Here is a 21,414-nt window from a genome sequence, read left to right as displayed (position 1 = left end):
TAACAGATGAGGAAGTTAAGGACCAGAGAGGTTAAGTCCAAGGTCACAGAGTTCCACCAAAATCCTGTCTCTTAGCATTCAGGTATAAAAGGGCACAGTGACTTTGACATAAACTTGCCTACACACACACACACACACACACACACACACACACACACACACGCACGCACACGCTTCAATGTATGACATAATCTCCAGTTAGGCTCCAACCCCGGTTCACAGGTCAGGTGCAATGTGTAGCTTTTTAAATGAACAGATTTTGACAAGGAACCCCAATCTATCCCTGGCCACAAATGGTTAATTCATGCTGTTGTGAGCTGCCCTCCAGCACTAAGGAGTTTATGTGCCTTTAATCAGATTGATCTACAATCCAACAGCAACTCCAAAGTGAAGCTTGGGGAGGAGGGTGGAGAGGGAGTAAAGCCACAATGTACCCAGCAGCACATAGCTACAGTCTCAGAAAGGAATTCTGACAAGGTAATTATTAAGCACAATCATTGAGACAGTGTAGGAAGAGGGAGCAAGGCTGAGAGCAGGGAAGGTGATTTTTATTCACACTTCTGGGAGGTAACCCAAGTGGCATTAGCTGGCTGGATGTAGCCACAACCTGTTTTGCTTCCACTCTGCCCTCCAGGGCCTCAGCAGGCACAGTCCTCTAGGAAACAAAATGGGAGGGGACGCCTCTTTCAGAAAGGTCATTGGGACTCTGGGAGCTCCCGCAGGTCCTCGCATTCTTCTAGGGAGACATGCAGGCAACACTCAGGACTAGCTAGTCAGTGCAGCCTGGGCTGCCTCTCCAGGCTGGCTGCCCCCACCTTGAGGAGAAGGATGAAGTGGCAAGCGTTTTGGACCGGGTTGGAGTATTCCTGTCGATTCTTGGGCATCTCCACGGCAGCAGGTAAGACAAATTCTTTCAGCCTTTCTATTGCCTCAGGTGTGTTCATAGCAAACAGCCCTTCCAGAGGAATAGGAAGCCATGGGGAAGGGAAAGAAACAGACAAGAAGAAAGAGACATTCATCTGGTCTATCACTATTCTCCATGACCCAAGGCTTTCTTTCCCAAGACCCCCAGATAAGTTGTTCCTAGGGATGATGGTGAATAGAACTGACCACCAGGTCAAAACTTACCAAGTTGTATCCATTCTAACCAAGTGAAGGGCATAGGTTCATGGAAGTTAAAACTTTCTTCCAGAGAGAGTTCCCAGTGTCGGAGAAATTCTGACACTAGGATAGAGTGTGAACTGAGTTGTCAAGCTGTTTAATAAGTAGATAAATAAATTGATCAATAGACAGCATCAGGGAGTCCAAGTCTGCGTCTGTTACAAAAGCTGCACTTCTTGATGTTTCATTCTACTCACCATAACATGAAGAGATAGGTCTCAGTGGTGTCTCAGTTCCCTCCCAGCTCTCACATTCTATGATATGTTTCTCTGTCATTAGAACAAGATCCCCAAAAGGCAACCCCGATCTATCCCTTTAGCAGAAGCAGAGATGGAAATGAAGGAATGATAGCAGGAATATGGGCATTTTTGAAAAAGGATTTGTTATGCAGTGGGAAGCACGCTGGCTTTGGAGGGGAAAGACTTGGATTCATAGTCCAACTCTAACACTTGCTATCTATATGAGCTTGAGTAACCAGTCTGAGCCTTGGTTTCCCCATCTGGAAAATGGATATAATGAGAGTACCCATCTCACAGGGTTGTTGTGAGGAAAATGCTTTGTAAGCCTCCAGTTATAGAAATATGAATTGTTACTGTCATTTAAGTCTTCAGTACACCCATAAGTGCCATATAAATGTGAACTTACTATGATTACTATTGTCATCCTAAACTCAGCTTTTTAAAGTGGAGTTCACATAGACAGCCTTCTGGGACAAGATACTGTCCCATTTTCTTTATATATTTAATCTTCCATGGATAATGCATTGGCTTGTTATGACCGTGATTATCATCAACAGTGTAGTACATTAAGCAAGTAAATCATACTAAAGGCTTGAATTCAAATCCTGCCAATCACTTCCTGTTTGATCTTGGGGAAAGTCAATTAACCTCTTTGAGCTTTAGTTTCAAATGAGGGGCTTTGAAGTCCTACCTAGTTTTAAATCCATGATCCCATTACGATCATTGTCATTGCTTAGGAGAAGGTAGGTTATGTAGATTATGTCAAGACTTTGCTTTTTTTTTTTTTTTATTTCACTTTAGTCTCTCCACCAACCAGCAAGTTCTCTGACCCTTCTTTCCATCATCCACTCTTTGGGGATGATAGGGAATGACAACTCATTTGCAAGATTGTTAATTCAGTTGGTTGAAATATAGGCTTCTTCATCTCCATCCCCAACTTCTTCAGATGTTTGCCCATGGTCCCAAAGACTCAGCACAAATCCATCCCCACTCAAAGCAAAAGCGCTGCTGGAATTGGGACAGCAGTGTCCTCTTTCTACATAAAAAGGACAATATATTAGGTGAAATTAGGAGCAAATCATAAAATGGTAAATCTGCCGGGGTATGGAATCTGAAAGATCTCAAAGCCCAAGCTATATTTGTATTGTCTAATGTTTTGTATTATTCATGCCACTGTACCCTTCCATTAGCAGAAATAAATAAGAGTTGATTATAGTATGGTAAATGGAATAGAGACATGGCTTTTGTCTGGAAGCCATTAAAAAATTATAGATTTTTCCTTCTAATGGATTAACCAAAGGCAGTTAAAAAGTCTAATGTATCTATGCCCACAACAGAGACTGAAGTCCTTTCTCTCTCTGTACATTACTTCTCTTAACCACAGCTCTTTCTTCCTGTGCAAACTCCAGCCATTAACATCGATGTCGATAATTAGTCCTTCACAACCTACATGTCAAGTCACATTGTCCATTACTGCCCTTCCCATAGTGTATGCTCCAAGTGAACAGGGCTTCCTACTCTCATATGCATTTGCATATGTCATTCTTTATGCTTAGAAATAATGCCTCCTCATACCTTCACCTACCAAAATTCAGCCTTTAATTAAAGGCCCAACTCAGACCCTACCATCACTCCCGATTAAAAAAAAAAAAACGTGTTTCTGAGAAGAGGCCTATAGATTTAATCCAGACTTCTTTTTAAGGTATTCAGGGTTAGGTGACTTGCCCAGGGTCACATGGCTAGTCTCAGGCTAGATTTGAACTCAGGTCCTCCTGACTCCAGGGCCTGTGTTTTATCCACTATGCCACCTAGCTGTGCACCCCACCCCCCACCTTTTTTCTTGAGGCAATCAGGGTTAAGTAATTTGCCCAGAGTCATAGAACTAGTAAATATCTGAAGCTGGATTTGAACTCAGGTCCTCTTGACACCAGGAGCAGTGCTCTAGCCTCCATGCTACTTAGCTGCCTCCCCCACCCCTGACTATTTTTAACTTTTTATTAAAATGCTTCTGATAGAGAAAGAGACCAATGAAACATACAGACACACAAAAAATGGTTAAATACCCCTACTGAAGACTATAAATTGCAGAGAAGGTGCTGACCTACATTGGTAGAGAGACTTTCTTCACGCAGGAATTCCATGTAGCAATGACTTCATAGGTCTAGTCTTTATCCCTATTTCCTAGTAGATTGTAAGCTCCTCAAAGAAAAATATCACATCATTTTTTTTTACCTTTGGTTCCCCCCGTACCTCATACATTTTTAAATGCTGCAAGGATCCACGGTTTCATTGCTACCCTTCAATGTCTCAGTAGACAAGATGGGGAAACATGACTGTTGTTCAGTCTAATTAGTCATATCTGAGTCTATCTGACCCCATTTGGGGTTTTCTTAGTGAAGATACTGGAGTGGTTTGCCATTTCCTTCTCCAGCTCATTTTACAGACAAGGAAACTGAGGCAAACAGGTTTAAGTGATTTGCCCAGGGCCACATAGCTAGTAAGTGTTTGATGCTGGATTTGAACTCAGGTCCTTCTGACTAAAAGGCCAGCACTCTATCTACTGTGCCACCTAACTGCCCCCTCAAGACAGGCAAATTGGACTGTTATTCACTTGTGTCTCTTTGTGGTCCCATCAACCATACTGTCCATGGGGTTTTCTTGGCAAAGATACTGGAATGATTTGTCATTTTCTTCTCCAGTTTTATGCAGGCAAAGGTTAAGTGACTTACCCAGAGTCACACAGGTAGTAAGTGTCTGAGGTCAGATTTGAACTCTGGTTCTTTTGACTCCATGCCCAAAGTTCTCTATCCATTTTGCCACCTAGCTGCCCAGAAACACAGCTAGAAAGCAGTTTATATTTTAAACATAGTGCCACATTTTAAAAGGAATTTTAAAAGGCTAGAGTAAATCCAGAATAACACAAACAAGATGGCAAAGTGACTCAAAACCATCCCACAGGAAATTCAACTGAAGGAACTGAGGCTATCTAGCTTGCAGAAGAGCAGACATTAAGAGGAAAAAGGAACACCTCTCTCCTAATATTTGAATGATCGGTGTATGAAAGGTGGTTCAGACTTGGCCCCAGAAGAAAGAACCAGAGAAGTCAACTGAAGCTACAGGGAGGAGGATGAGTTTGGTTCAACAGATGGAAAAAATGTCCTAATTATTATTGCTGATGATAATTGACATTACTTTGGTGAGCCCCCAGGAGCTCAGGGCCACCAGGCTACCAGGAGGAGTAAACTAAACCAAGTAGGAAACAGAGCAGGTTAAAGTCAATCACTAGTGGGATGAGGTCTATGAGTTATTGTTGAACTTCCATCCTGGGTAAAATAGAGAAACTCAACAAAGAAAAGAAAAAGAAATGGAAGCAGAAGGGAAGGGAGAGAGAAGAGAGGAGAGGAGAGGAGAGGAGAGGAGAGGAGAGGAGAGGAGAGGAGAGGAGAGGAGAGGAGAGGAGAGGAGAGGAGAGGAGAGGAGAGGAGAGGAGAGAGAGAGGAGAGAAGAGAAGAGAAGAGAAGAGAAGAGAAGAGAAGAGAAGAGAAGAGAAGAGAAGAGAAGAGAAGAGAAGAGAAGAGAAGAGGAAGTGACACATGGAAGAGGAATTACATTTCCTTAGTCCCAGAGATCAGGACTAGGCCCAATGGGTAGCAAAGTGTGAGAGGCAGATTTTGCCTCCTTTGATAAAAACCCTCCTAAGCATTAAAATTGTCCAGTGCTAGGATGGACAGCTTCATGGCAGAGAGCATCCCCTGTTACTGGAGATCTCTGAAAGTCTTCAAGTAAAACCTGGATGACCATTTCTCAGGAATATTATAGAAAGGGGCCCCTACCCAGATTGGCCTGGATGACCTGAGAGGCCCTTTCTAACTCTGAAGATAGGCAATTCTGAGAATCTTTACTGTTCAAGCAGTAATTTCAGGCAGGAATGGGTAGAGCCCTGAACTTGGAATCATTAAAACATGAATTCAAATTCAGACGCAGACACTTGATGTGTGACCCAAGGTGGCTCACGACCTCTGTCCCATTCAGTTTCCCCGTCTATAAAAATGGGGATAGTAATAATGCCTACCTCTCGGGGTTGTTGTAAAGATCAAATGAAATAGTGTATATTAAATGTTTTGCAAACCTTCAAGTGCTATGTAAATGTTAACCATTGTTATATTCCAAGAAGGAGTGCAACTGCATTTTTCTGATTTCTCAGTTGTGTTGTAAACCCTGGATTAAGTGGCTTTGAAAGGGTGTGTAGCCATGGCACAGATGGGTGTGGATTCTGACTCCTAAACAGTAGCCAGGCTTTTATTTTTGCTGAAGCAACCATGCTATGACTCAAGCTAAACTTATACAGATGCAATAGAAACCCAACTACCAGTATGGGTTCAGGATTGAGGAAGGTCCCTGCTGCCCAGAGAAATCCTTTTCCATTGACTCATTACTGAAATTCTACCTTCTCTCTTCTGGCCCTCCAAGCTTCATCCTTTTATCTGAAAACTCTAATACCTTTTAAAATGCAGTCTGCGCAACCGTTAATTGCATGATGGCAGTGACCCTGTCTTATATAATGTTTATATCCTCTAGCCCAGTCCAGAGCTCTGTAAATAGTAGGTGATCAATAAATGTTGTTTGCAATTAAATTCAGTTACCAATGGATTTGGGGGAAACAAGGTGTTCAAGTACTTTCTGTCACCTACAAGGCCCTGTCCCTTTCTGATTGTTTCATCACCTTTACAATGATTGGGTTGGATTAAATGATCTCTAAGATCCCTTCAAATTCTGAATGTTTAGGGGTCTATCATTTCATCTATAGAATTGAATCACATTTAATAAAATATGATAGAAGAGACATTCTTAGTCATTTTTGCCTTAGTTAAAGGGGCCAAGGGGAGAGAGCATGAGGACATTGGCCTCCTCTGTGGAAAAATAGCTGACCCTACGAAGATCAACTTGACCTACTTTACCATTTTACCTAGGGCCACCCCTGACTATGGATATTTAGAATTAGGCTTAACATCTTAGTGTATTTTCAGTGACCCAAATTCTGCTAATCATAGGTCACAAATTATAGGATTTAAAGCCAGAAGAGACCTTGAAGCTCACCAGAATTGGAATGAAATCCCCAACTCTGCCACTCACTATCTGTGTGACCCTGGGCAAGTCACTTTGCCCCTCCTTATGTCAGATTTCTCACCTATGAAATGAGAGGCCACAATAGATGGCCTCTAAAGTCACTTCCGTCTCAAAATCTGAACTTACGATCCTATTTGCATTTTGGAGGCAACTAGGTGGCACAGTGGCTAAAAGCACTGGCCCTGAAGTCAGGAGGACCTGAGTCCAAATCCAGCCTCAGATACTTGCTACCTATGTGACCTGGACAAGTCACTTAACCCTGATTGATTAAATTAATTTAATTTAATTTTAATTTAATATTAAATTAATATTTTCATTTTGAGGTGAGGAAACTGAGGTCAAGAGGTTAAGTGGTTTGTCCATGGTGTAACAACCTAAGTCTCAGAGGCAGAATGCAGGCCTAGCTCTGTCCTAACTCTGAGTCCAACCTTATCGCAACCAGGCTGCCCTCTGAGTAATAGTTAATAATAATAACAACAACACAGCTTGAAAGTTTTATAAAGCACTTCATAAATGTTATCTCATTTTATCCTCACAACAACCATGGGAAATAAATGCTATTATTATCATCCACATTTTATAGATTAGGGAACTGAAGTCAATGGGAGTGGGGGAAGGAGGAAAAAGCTTTTATTAAGCACCTACTATGTGCCAGAAACTGTGCAAATTGCTTTACAAATATCTCATTTGATCTTCACAACAACCTTAGAAGGTAAGTGCTGTTATTATCCCTATTTTACAGTTAGGGAAACTGAGGCAGACACAGTTAAGTGACTTGCCCAGGATCAGATAGCTAATAAGTATCTGGAACCAAATTTGAACTGTCTTTCTAAGTATGTGTTGAGCACCTACTGTGCGTATGCAAGAGAAAGGATAATTCTATCACTGCCCCAACTTGTCTGCTTTTCACCCTTCCTCTACCTCACTTGAAAATCTCTCATAATATAGACAGTGCTGGGATGAAAACATTCTCTTGGATTGTTTATACACACATGCATTGATAAGGAAGCAAACAGATGACGAAGTTTATGTTGAGGCAGCTGATTCAGAGAGGCTCAGTTTTCCTCTGCTTTTGCCAACAAACAAATAAGGTGCAGATTTTGAAACAGTGATTTTGTGTAAACACTGTTCCTCCTGCTAACGCGCTCATTCTCACATAGCAAATATTTTGGATCCAGTTGGAAGCTCAGTGCAGATCTCTTTAGGACACAGGCCTGCTCATATGTTTTGAGAAAAAAACTGGCCAAGTTACTTCCCATACCCATGACTTTCCCATATCACGTGGTTTTTACAAGAACTGAAAATGGGGACATTGTTTATTAATATATAGAAGGGCCCAAGGAGCATTTTAAACCCAGATGTTCTCATTATATTTTAAAGAGTGCAGCTAATGGGGCCACATAGGCCCTACCCCACTTCAAAGTCCAAGAGACCCAAACGTTTCTGAAGCATCCATCTTGAGGCTCAACAGTGATATCCTTCCCTCTTAAATTTTATCCCCACAACCTCCTCCTGCCAATAAAAAGATCATTGAACACACTAATACAAATGGAGGTGGATTTATTGCCCTTCCAAGGAAAAACTGAGAGGCAGGAGAGGAGAATGGAGTAAACAATGTGCTCGTTAGCAGATCCACATTCCATCTTGCTTCTAGGGCTGACTAACGGTATGACCATGGGAAGACCACTTAACCTTTCTGACTCTGGGTTTCCTCGTCTGTCTAATGGGGATAATGATACTTGTACCAGCTCTCTTGTAGGGTTATTGTAAGAAAAGTGCCCTGTGGACCTTAAAATGCTACTGCTTACAAATTTGGCAAATTGGATATTTGAAACTGTATACCCTATCATTAATGGTATTTTGCTTTCTCAACTTGCCTGACCATTCTAGGAATAAATAGAATATACATTACTTACACACACACACACACACACACACACACACACACACACACACTCGCACACGTGCACCTCATCCAATGATTAATTGGCCTATGTCCTCCTGTTTTAATTAAGAAACCAGAATCTGTAAGTATATTTCCAACTATGATATTTTCCATCTTATTATAGGCTTGGGGTTCAAAGTCAACCTTTAAAAAGCATAGGAATAGAATACTGGGTCTGGAGTTAGGAAGACCTGAGTTCAAATCCAGCCTCACATGCTTACTGTGTGACCCTGGGCAAGCCACTTCACTTCTGTCTGCTCAGTTTCCCAAACTGTAAAATAGGGATAATAATAAGACCTGCCCCACCGGGTTATTGTAAGGATCAAGTGCAATAATATGTATAAAGTGCTTAGCACAGTGCCTGGCACATAGTAGATGCTTAATAAATACTTTTGGCCTTTCTCTCCCTTTTTTTCACCCCAAATGAGCGTTGTGTACAAGAAAGAGGTCTGAATCTGGAGATAGAGGGTGAGTACCAGACTCAATTCAGCTACCTTCTCAGGGTGTGACCTTGGAGAAGCTGATCGATCAGCCTTTCTGCACTTCTGTCACTTCATCTGTAAAATGGGAATAAATTTGTACTGCCTGGAAAGAAAGTAAAAGCACTATATAAAGATATATAGTGAGCTACTACTGATTCCATGTAAATTGTTATATCTTTATTGGAAGTTGAAAAGTTAAACTTTTTTGAAATTCTGACCTTATTCATTTGAGAATTCCTATAAACAATGTAAATGACAACCTACATATGCCTGTCCATCCCATGGGACTGCCACAAATTGACCACAGTACGTCCATACGATGTCCTAAGCTTCTATTCTCTTGTCATGGCAATGGGACCTGTGGAGCAGCAGGCTATTGATTGGTTATCCTTTGCACTCATTACATGAGTAGTGGATGCTTTTTCTGATAATTTCTTGGATGACATCCCTCACATCACTTCTCCTGCTTAACCCCTAATTTGCAGTGTGTTACGGTTTGTTAGATCTCCTTGTGTACTTTTCATTGCCCTTTCAGTGATCATCAACTCAAATTTCTAAGACACTCAGGTGTTCTTTGACTTGTCTGCAAAGTAGGCAGTCTTCATCCATGTGATTTCTTTCCTATGGCTTATTTGCCCAACTCCTAGATTCGGTCAGGTTACCCTGAGGGCTCACATGCCCCCACCAGTCTACTCCCATTATGAGTCAGAATTAGCTGAACTCTATTAGTTAGACACAGTATTTACTGAGAAGATATTTTTAAAAATCCATACCAGGACCTATTCTCATCCTGCGCACACATGATTCTTTAGGAAAGTAGAATCAAATGTAAAGTACAAAGGTATTCATGTAGAGATAGAATACACAGAGCCAAAAGTCATCTTGAAAATCCCGGCCCTGGAAATTCTTTCTCCCATTGTGGAATTCTCATGATATTTTACTCTGTTTGGCTCTATACTGTCCTCTGAGGACTAGTGCCTTTGTAGAGTCCATACCTAGTACATCTCCTTCCTCATCACCAGGGATGAAGCCACCAATACCCTTTGGTGACTGTCTTTCCACTCCTATCCATGGGCATCATCTCTGTCATTGACTAGCACCATTCCAGTGGCCACTGCTCTTGCTTCTAGTTCTCAGTGGAATTATTTCTCCACTTTGGTCTGTAGGCACTTCCTCTGTCATTGGCCATTGTCATTCTGGCAACCTCTACTAAAGCCTCTGGTCACTCTGGTTCTGATAAAACCTCCGGATCTCCCAAATACACAATTTTCTAGGCAGTCTCCTCTAGGAATACTTGCTGGCATAGGATCAGGAAAGAATAAACACAAATGAAACAGGTTACCATGTGCTCATGGACAAATGGGAACTTGATGCCACTACCCCCACCCAGCAGCTCAGAGTAATTGTTGCCTCACTCACTGCCAAGAAGGATAAGATACTGTGAGATTGATGGGTCATCAGTTCCAGTTCATCACCTCATGAGACACCATTTCTTCTAGCTCTGTAACCAATTAGAAGACTCTTCATCATCATTCAATAGCACCCCCTTGGTTACACGTGGCTAGACACAGGCTTTCAAAGTTTCACATGTTAGATTAGAACAGGCAAGGACCAACTATTTGCCCATGTTCTGTAAAACCCCCCAGGAAGGGCAAATCTGAGCATGCTCTAATGTCTGGGCCCTCACCACTTACCCCACCCTTTATGGTTGCTACTCCCCCTCCCATTAAATAAATTTATTTCTTTTGAGAGACTGTAAATCTCATTTGGATGCTCTAAAATGGTACTGACCTTAATGCAATCAGCAGAATATAATCTACAAATGATAGCATTTGAAGGACTTCACAGTCCATAGGGAATCTCTCTTTAGGTTTAGACTCTGTGTTCAATCTTCTCAATTACAGTGGTGAATACCCTTGCCAAATGTATATTTCCCTGTGCTTTGCCTCTCATAAAAACAGAACTTTTTATTAGAATGGGTTGTTCAATCATTTTAGTTGTGTCCAACTTTGTGACTCCATTTGGAGTTTTCTTGGCAAAGAGAGAGGAGTGGTTTGCCATTTCCTTCTCCAGCTCATTTTACAGATGAGAAAACTGAGGGAAACAGGGTTAGGTAACTTGTCCAGGGTCACACAGCTAGTAAAGGTATAAGAAGAGGTTTGAATTCAATTCTTCCTGACTCTATGTCAGGCACTCTATCCACTGAACCACCTAGCTGCCCCCATTAGAATGGGTAGAAATTTTAATTACCAGCTAGTATTGCTAATTCCTATATGTGAAGAAATTATACACTATTTAGGCTAAGATTTCTTAAAAGTATAAACACTTAGGCAGCATCTAGTAACTTTCTCAGTAATCATTCTATTATCAACCATTTCTTAATCTAGCCTTGTATTTCCCCTCAGGATCAAGTTGGGCACATATTTGTAACTTACACTGAACCTTCCTTAGAGTTCAGCATTAAACATTCAACAAATATTTTGGAATCACAGAAGTTCTGAATTAGCTGGGCCATCAGTGGCCATCTGGTCTAACCTACTCCTGAATGGGAATGCCTCTACAACCCACCCAACAAGTGTCAAAGCTCCCCCAACCTTTGATTTAAGACCTCCAACAAGGCAAAAACCATACCCTCCTGAGGCTGTTCACTCTTCTTTTGGACAATTTTAATCTTGACATCAAGTCCAAATTTGCCATTCCCACACATTTCTCCTGATTCGGCTTTCTAGAAGCAAGAAAAACAAGCCTAATCCCTCATATTCATTAAATATATGAAGACATCTATCATGTTTCCCCCTTTATCCCACCCCTTAGTCTCTCACTATCTCCATTTCCACAAATTGATCCTCTATGGCATTAAATCATTTATTGGGTACTTTTCTAAGGTTTGTCTATAATTTCAATATCCTTGACTAGCTTCTTCAGTTGGTGAGTCGACAAGCATTTATCAAGCATCTACTGTGTGCCAAGCAATGTGCTAAATGATTGGGATTCAAAGAAAGGCAAAAAAACAAAAACAAAACAGTGCTTGCATTCAAGGAGCTCACAATCTAATGTGGGGGACAACACACAAACGAGCGAGTACAAACAAGACATATAACAGATAAATGGGGAATGGTCTCAGAGGGAAGGAATTCAGATTATAGAAGACTAGGAAGGCTTCTTGCAGAAGGTGAGATCTTAGCTAAGCCTTGAAGGAAGGCAGGAAAGCCAGGAGGCAGCCACGTGGAAGGGGGGACAGCCAGGGAAAACGTTTTTGGAGTTGGCAGTTGAAGTGTCCTCTACAAGGAACAGCAAGGAGATCAGTACCATTGGATCACAGACATTATGGAGGGGAGTAAAGTTTAAAAGACTGGAAGGGTGGGGTGAAGGGACAATCTATGGTGGTCTTTGAATACCAGAGAATACATATTTGATCCTGGACATAAAAGAGACTGGAGTTTGTTAAATGGACAAAGGGAGTAGGGTGTAAAATAGTCACACCTGTGTTTTAGGGAAATCACTTTGACATGACAGCTATGGAGAATAGATTGAAGTGGAGAGAGACTTGAGGCAGGAAGACTTACCAGCAGACTATTGCAATAATCCAGGCATGACATAAGGAAGGCCTTCACCAGGGCAGTGGCAGTGTCAAAGGAGAGAAAGGGGCATATATGAGAGATGTCACAAAGATAGAAACAACAATACTTGACAGTTGCTTGGATAAGTGGGGAAGAAATTGTGAATTGTTAAGGATAATACCCAAGGATAATACCAGCCTGAGTGCCTGGGAGGATAGTGGTACCCTCAACAGTAAGAGAGAAATTAGAAAGAGGGGATGGTTTGAGGGCAAGTTAATGATTTTAATATTGGCTATGTTAAGCTATGTTTACAGGACAGCCAGTTTGATATATCTAATAGGTCACTGGAGATGATAAACTGAAAGTCAGGAGAGAAATTAGAACCGGACAAGTAGATCTGAGAGTCAGATATATAAAGATGACAATTGAAACCACAAGAGCTGGTGAGATCACCAAGCAAAATAGTATAGAGAAGACTCCAGGACAGAAGGTTGGAGATTCCCCATGATGAATGGGTGTGACCTGGATAAAAATCTAACAAAGCAGACAGAGGAGTGGTCAGATGGGGAGGAGGAGTACCGGGAGAGAGCAGCAGCTCAAAATACCTGGAAAGAAGAGAGTAACAAGGAGAAGTGGGTGATTGACAGTGTCAAAGGCTGTGGAGAGATCAAAAAAGATGAGGATTGAAAAAAGGCCATTAGTTTTGGCAATTGAAAATTTTTGGTAACTTTGGCGAGAACAGTTCCAGCTGAATGATGAGGTCAAAAGCCAGACTGCAAAGAGTTAAGAAGAGAGTGAGAGGAAAAGAAGTGGAGGCATCTATTATAGAGAGGGTTCTCAAGGAGTTTAGCTGAAAAGGGGAAGAGAAAGCTAGGACAGCAGCTAGTGGGGATGAACAGATTCAGTCAGCGTATAATTCGGATGATTGCCAAAAGTCCTTTCAGCCAGCTTTCCTCCAGCCTTTTATCTTAGATCTACTGAGAGGTACCTAGCTGCCTGCCTTCAATTAATCAACCAACTAACAAGCGTTTTAAGCAACAAATATGTGTCCAGTCCTGTACTAGACACTAAGCAGAAAAATATATAGGACAGACAGTGCAATCAAGAAATTTAGAATCTATTTAAGGCAGGGGTTCTTAATCTGGGCTTCATTAATCTGGCTTTGTTTAGATAATAGATAGATAGAGAAACAGATAGATAGATGGATGAACAATAGGTAGGTAGATTTAGATGAAGATATATAACTATTTTAAGATAATTGATTTCCTTTATAATCCTAAGTATTTTATTTTATACTTTTAAAAATATTATTCTAAGAAGAGGAACATAGGCTTTCACACAATGTCAAGGTGGTAAATAATGCAAAAAAGCCTTAAAAACTTCCAATTGAAGAAGTCAAAACTGTCCATGAAGGTACAGATATGAGAAAGCCTGTGTGCACAAGGAATAATAATCAATGCCCAGACAAAAAAAGAGCATCTTGGAGGGTAATCAAAAATAAGTAATAAATCATAAAAAGTAACCATAAATACTAAATTATACATTATAAATAACACTGTGAATACAAATAAAGGATAAACTAGATTACTGAAGGTGTTGAATGATGAATGAGAGATGTTTATAATTGGTGCTGGAGACAATTGGGAAACATTTCAGGGTCTTGAGGAGGGGCATTATGATGACACTGGTGTTTTATGAAGCCTAAAATGACAACAATGTTTTGCAAGATAGATTAGAGATGATGGAGAAGAGGCAAGGAGATGATTTAGGAGCCTATTGTGGTCACTAAAACATGAGGTGATGAAGGAAAAAATCACAGTTTTCCTGCGAAGTTCCCTGATCTCAATACCTACTTACCGGAAATTGATATCACAGTGAGAAAGTCACAGAAGCTGAGCTGTTTGGAATAGGAAGGCAACAGCTGATGCCCATAGCATTGAACAAGGTACCCATCTCTCTCCCAGGCTGTGGTTGATGTCAGCAAACACATAAAATTAGCAAAAGCAAGGCTCTCTCTCCTGCTAGTCTTTGAAGTTTGGCCAAGAATTTGTCCTTGGAGGAGAAAATAAAAGGAGAAAGGGGAAAGACAGATGCAGTGAGAATGAGACAGATGAAAGAGAATGGTTACAGAGGGAGGCAGAGATTGTCTACCAGCTGGAAATTCATCAGAGCAGCTCAGTATAACAGAATGGGATGTGAAGTTCTTAGGTGCATTGCTTTATATGGATCTGTGATTCCTTCTATGTTTCACATCTCTGGGGAAGTCTTGTGTGCTGGCTCATGTTGCCAATCTGCCCTAGTTCTTCAGGATAATGAATACTAAAGGAATATACAGTGATGGATATATACAGCAACAGAACCACAGTATCCTTAACTTTATCTGAATCCTTCTCTCTTTTGCTGCCAGAGATCATGGTACCCTGAAAGATAGAGATTCTAAAAAAATCTGATGTAAATTAGAGGGAAAATTCAGCATTAGACCTCATGATCACCCTTTTTCTAACCTGAAGATTTCTGTCCACTTAACTACCTCTGAAATTTTTCTTCTCTTTTTGATGCCTCAATCTTCTGCTCTCCTATTTCTCTTTTTCTTTGAAATTATAAAGCTTTTGTTCTTTGAACTGAATTTTTTATTGTTTTGCATAATGTGAATGATATACCATTAAAACGGTAAATTATTTTAGTGCTGTCATCTTTATTTTATTGACACAGTCAGGAGGTTGTAAGGTTCAAGTGAGATAATGGATAAAAAGTACTTTTGCAAACCTTAAAGTTCCATATGAATGCCAAGTACTATTATCATGATTGTTATGGTCACCAGTCTCCAATGATGACTTCATTCCCTGAACCTTCTACTGCACTCCTGCTGGATTCAAGTAATTTTTATTGAGCAATACAGGAGTATACTGGCAAATGTTTAATGACTGCGAAAAAATAATATACATGTATACACTTTTTAGTTTGATCTACATTATTAACACTTTCTTAAGTCTAGACAATCAACAAAACAATAAACCAATCCCTGATTTGTGTTGGATTATCTATTCCCGAGGTGTGAATGCTCACCCTGAAAATCTAAGGTGCTTGCATGCAGCTTAGAGCTGGCTCCAGCACATCCTTACCACAGCCCAATGCAACTCTTCATTTCCATAAATATTTGAATTATACAAATCTTGGGTGTGATTTTCACATACGAGTGAATTGGTAGATTTTTTTTTATTTTTCCGTATAATAAAATTTACCCCTTTCCAAGTCACAAGAGTAACTGGAAACTGCTTTTGTTTTGAAGTCTTGAAATTTCATGAAATCATAGATAATACAGAAAGTAAGTACCTTAAAAAAAATTTCCTCAAGTAGTAACTTTTTTTTTTACATTTGGCAAGTGGCTTCTGCACAGAGTTTCAATCTTAAATTGTCCTTTTCTCCTAAATATGCTAATTTGAGGTGGTCTTAGGGTACTGAGTACAATTATTTCCCAGATGGGGTCTTGTGCTATGAGAAAGCTTCTGTTTTATGTTACTTCATGTCACTATCACAGGCCCATCACTAATAAAGTTACAGAAAAAGAAAATTATAATAATGTGCTGTCCTACCCATACAAAGTTAACATCACTGATCTAAGAGGAAGTCCTTTTTCCAGTAATGGGGATGAGTTTTCACTGAAGCAACCACATGCTCAGCCTGTGCTTCCTGTGACCAACCAAGAGCACATATTTTCAGGATTCAACAGTCCAATCTGACATGCATTTATTAAGTTCACATGCAATCTGTGTAAGCATTTGCATTGAGTGAATTCTCTATAAAATAGTCTTTTAGGCAAACATACATTTGACATTTGACATTAGAACAATGTGGCCAGCCCATTGGAGTTGTAGGCAGTAAGCAGTTCAGCTCAAGAAAGGACCTCAATGTCTGGTACCTTATCTTGCCAAATGATCTTCAGAGTCTTCCTATGACATTCAAATGCAAGCCATTAAGTTTCCTGGCATGGCCCTAGTATACTACCCAGGTTTCATAGAAGTCAGAAGAGGCAATGAAAGGACATTCTCAGGGTGTCTCTGAAGAACTTTGGTATCAATTGCAAGACATAGGAGACATTGGCACAGGACTTCCCAGCATGGTGTGCCTACATCAAAGAAGATGCTATGCTCTGTGAAAAAAGTAGAATCATAGTAGCTCAAAAGAATTGTAAGATGCACATTTAGAGATATCTCCATTCCAAATGTCATAGGTAATATTTGTGGCCAACCTATAGTAGAGCCTTCCGAGCTTATATTGGTCTGATCAGCCACAATCAGGCACACAGCACATTGACCCCAACACAGTGATGTCATTTTGGTCTTCTTTGAGTATGAAGGACAACAACCAACTACGTGCAAAGATGGGGTGGAGAAGAGGAGGAGGAAAAGATTTATCCAAAAGCCCTGCCTTTAAGGGACTCATGTTCTACAAGGGAGATGAATATGTGTTTGGGGAGGGAGATTAGTTGATGAGCCAGGTTAGGACTGAACTCTGGGACAATGGACTCTAAAACCTTGGCTATATTATTATTATACTCTAGTCAAGGGTACTAATTAGTCTTTAAAATGTTACAATTCCTACAAAAATTAAATTTGCAGAGAAAATAATCCCTGTGTGACCTAAGTCATAGGGTTGTCATGAGGATCTCATAGTTCACAGTGACAACATGTAGTGAAAAGTGCATTGGACTTGGAATGAAAGGAGAACTTGGATTCAAATCCTGCCTCTGACACTTAGTAGCTGGGTAACCATGGGCAAACCTCTCAAACTTTTTGAGTCTCAGTTTCCTCAAACATACAATGGGGGTGACTATGCCCGTAATGCCTTCCAAATAACATTATTGTGAGGGTCAAATGAGATGATTGTAAAGCACTATAAAATGCTTTCAAAACTATTAAGCATTGTAGGAATGTCAGCTGTTATTATAATGTATTTTTAAACATGTCTTGTGACCCATAATGCCCTAGGTATAGTAAATGTCAGCTATCACCTGTCTTGTCATACAATGGCAAGATATTGGAACAAAATGAGACACTCAGAGGTCATTCGGCAGTTAACAAAAGGAGATTTACTGAGCCATAGAAGGAGAAGGATATTTAAAGATATGCAAGGAGAATCCCTTGAGTTAATTCGGTTTGAACAAAGCTCCCATTGCGATCCACAAGTGAAACATCTGGAACTTTCTCCAGCACCTCATGACTGGTCTGCACTCAGCCGATGAGGAAATGATGTGGACGGTTACCAAGCTAACCTCTGACACAGGAGTTCCTAAGTAAAGAATCCATGGACAAGGAAAAGAGAGCTTGCATCTTTATTTTCATTAACCTCTGGTTTCTTGTATAACTGTGTGTGTTTTATTTCATGAATGTAAAAATGTTATTCTGAGAAGGGATCCATAACACAAAGGAAGGTAAAGAATTCTTGAACCTCTGCCTCTAATAGTGAGGGATGTGCTCTAAACATCTATCATGCTCATATTTCACTTCACATTGGTTTATGATTTTTTTCCAGCGGAGTAGAGCAACGTCTGGGTATGAGCCAGAAGGGGTGGGGGGGGGGGCAGGCGGGAAACAAGGGCAGTTCTGAGTCAAGAGGAGATGGAATTGAGCTCCTCACCAGGGCAGATGGGTCAAGGTAGTTAGTGATGAACATGCCCGGGTGTGGTCAGCAAGCCCTAGTCAGATAAGCAGGTAGTGATACCTTCCTCAGGAAAGTCATATCAAGAACAAGACATTCTAGGAGGACAAATTGTCCTGCTCGTGTCTTTGTGAAATGCAACTATTTTACATGACAGCATGGGACAGCCTGCTATGATCGTTCCTGGCATGGATCACCCACCCCAACCTTAAAAGCTCCTCCCTGAGAATATTTGGGCTTTACTTCCTCTTTCCAAATGTCTGAATCAGTAAACAAGACATGGGGAATACATGGAAGAGATCAAAAGCTCTCCAGGCTCCAAGGATGCAGCTTGGGCTTCATACAGGAGAGGCTCCTAACAATAATTGTTAACCAAAAGTGCAATGGACTGCCTGTGGTGGTAGTGCCGCATGCCCTCCCCTCAAGAGGAAGTTGGATGTCCACTTGTCTGTGAGCAGCTGTTGGTGCAGCGGTTAGAGCACTGAGTCTGGAATCAGAAAGACTTGAATTCAAATCTTATCTGAGACAATTATTAACTGTGTGACCTTAGGCAAATCAAATAACCCTTTTTGCCTTAGCTTCCTCATCTGTAAAATCAAGATAGTAATATCCCCTATGTTGCAGAATTGTTGTGAGGATCAAATGAGCTAATATTTGTCAAAAGCACTTAGCACAGTGCCTAGCACAGAATAGGAGTTTTATGCTTGCTCTCTTTCCTTCTCTGTGTTGATTTAGAAGAGAATAGGTATAGGTTGGTCTCTATAGTTTCTGAAGTCCTGTCTAGCTCTGAAATTCTGGCTTATAATAAATACATCATCTCCCACACAGTTATTTGTGAGGAAAGTACTGTCTTGCTTTCTTCTTCCTGTCTGTCTGTTGCTCAGACCAGCCAGGACTGCTTGCCCTACCCTGGTGGATCAATTATTCAATCTAGACTTTGTCTCTACGCCTAAAAATGCCTGTGAAGTGTGGTGATGGCTGGTCTCTTGTTTATATGCTGTTGTGACTCTTTGCATGGTGTACTATAAGTGAGCCTGGACAGCTGCCAGCTCCCCCAGACAGCCTGTCATTGCCTTAAGGAGTTGCTGTTTGTGCAACAAAAGCAGGGAGAAAATACGAGCATAAACAGTCATTTATATAGAAGGGAGAAGCTGGACCAAGTTTTCAATAATGATATTGTAAAGTGATGTGAGGACCTCCTCCTGATGTAAGGACCAGAGGTGCTGCTTCAATTATTGGTGCATCTCCCCATCAGACTGGGAGGGATACAATGGAAAAATAAATGTTCTCATTGATGATTTATTATAAATTGATTTTAAACATAAATTTAAAAAAATTAAACTTGCTTTGCAACTATATGTGCTTAGGTAAATGAATTTCAATGTATAAAATGTCCATACCAACTCACCAGAGCTCGCCTCAAAGTCTCTGTTGACTTCGGTCTTTATGCATTTCTTTCCAGACATTTATCCTTTTATACTTTCAGACTTACTGTGTTCTCTTGTCTTCCATTCGCTTTTTTTTGTTCTGCTTTATTTATATATCCATCAACAGTCACTGGATTTCTTGGCTTAGGACAAAGTGAAATTTAACTAATAAAGAGACCGAATTTGCAAACGCATTAGTCACCAACCTAATGGACAATAACAATCATATTCCCATTTAAATAGCTCTTTAAAATTTGCAAAGCATTTTATAGGTGTCATATCATTTGGTTCTCAAAACAGCTCTATGAGAAAGCGCAGGAATTATGATCCCATTTTACAGATGAGAAAACAAGGTGAGAGCAAAAGAGTGAGTATGATGTTATTCCTGCTACCAGCCTTAGAAATGATAATGAAGTAGATGAAGGAACAGTCCTTGAATGAACATAGCCCACATGTATATAGGATCCTAGTAATAGTAATAGAAAAGACTTTAAAAGTTATCTAGCTCATCTCTCTTATTTTATAGCTAAGGTAATTGATATACAGCCACATTAAGTGATTTGCCCAAGGTCACACAGCTATAAGTATCTTAGGAAGGATTTGAACCCATGTGATCCTATCTGCAAGCTCAGTGCTATTTTCACTACATTTCACTACATGGCATACATTTAGCACTAGTGGTCTCCATGGAGAAGACCTAGTGAGACCCATAGTTTCCCAAGAGATGGCATGTCTCAAGTTTTGTTGTTGGCAGACTTGGCTGGAAGGGACCTACACAGTCTAACAAGTAGAACCTGACACAGAATCAGCTTACATTGGCATGGGGCAAGTAAGACGTGAGGGAAGACAATACAGATAGGATTTCAGGACAAGTGTCCCTTTGGGAAAAAAAAAACATTGGCTCTTTGGAGTCAAAAACCAGATTTAATTTCAAGTACAAACCTTCATGAACTCCTCAAAATCTCCTGACAAGATGAATTAGAATGAGGACTCTCTGAGCCTTGATGAAATGTCTAACAACATGCAAAAGGAAATGACATGTGAATAGTTATTTGAACCTCTTGACCTTCTACCAGATCTCAGGAAGGAAAATGAATGAGCTAGATCTAGACATAAAGCAAAACTTCAATTATGATACAGATTATAATTGTTAGAAGGAAAGGTAGAGAAACAGTTCCACTACCAACCCAGGTAAGAAAGTGGTGTTATGAGGAACATATGGGCTACCTGGAAAGGTAATAAAATTCTCTATACAGCAAGTCCAAGAGTCCCATGACTAGTGGTAAATATAATCACCCCACCTTCACCTCCCTCTCCACTCACCTGAGAGCCTCTTATCATCTAAGGACCAGTGAATACCTTTACTGCAGGTCTTCAAGAAGAGGCTGGACAACAACTCATTGAGTTGTGTAATGGGGATTACCTTTCAGGTATGGTTTGAACTAGATGGTATCTGAGGTCTCCTCTGTCCCTATAATGCTGTGATTCTATGACTGAGTCCCATACTCTGAGACAAGTTCTGATCTTGGATAGGAGGCATATAAGGAATCTCTGCTTTCCTACTAGAATATAAGCCCTTTAAGGCAAGGGACAGTGCTATTTTTTGCCTTTCTTTGTATCCTTAGCACTCAACATAGTGTCTGGAGTAGAATGATCACTTAAAAAATTGTTTGTTAACTGACTGTCTCAGTGTCAAATACCATTCTTGCTAAAAAGTGCCCAATCCCTGTTACCCGGTCCCTTTACCAAGCTTCTGACCCTTGTTGCCCAGGGTCTTGTGTGGTCTTGATCACTGCTGCATATCCATAAACTCTG

At 40.5% G+C, this 21,414-nt stretch overlaps 1 protein-coding gene across 1 annotated transcript in view; it reads left to right on the top strand.

Annotated features, from left to right (window-relative positions):
* The first annotated feature begins 384 nt into the window (after positions 1-384).
* The window catches only part of TMEM72 (transmembrane protein 72), a 54,959-nt gene continuing 33,929 nt past the window's right edge, over positions 385-21,414 (top strand). Inside the window, exon 1 of the mRNA XM_036769556.1 lies at positions 385-898. Within this exon, the coding sequence (XP_036625451.1) occupies positions 829-898 (70 nt within the window). The 5' untranslated portion in view covers positions 385-828. The remainder of the gene's footprint in view (positions 899-21,414) is intronic.

This window comes from Trichosurus vulpecula, chromosome 8 (assembly GCF_011100635.1).
Source record: "Trichosurus vulpecula isolate mTriVul1 chromosome 8, mTriVul1.pri, whole genome shotgun sequence".
NCBI classification, from domain to species: domain Eukaryota; kingdom Metazoa; phylum Chordata; class Mammalia; order Diprotodontia; family Phalangeridae; genus Trichosurus; species Trichosurus vulpecula.
The sequence above is the reverse complement of the archived record's forward strand: the minus strand, read 5'-3'. Positions and strand labels throughout refer to the sequence as shown.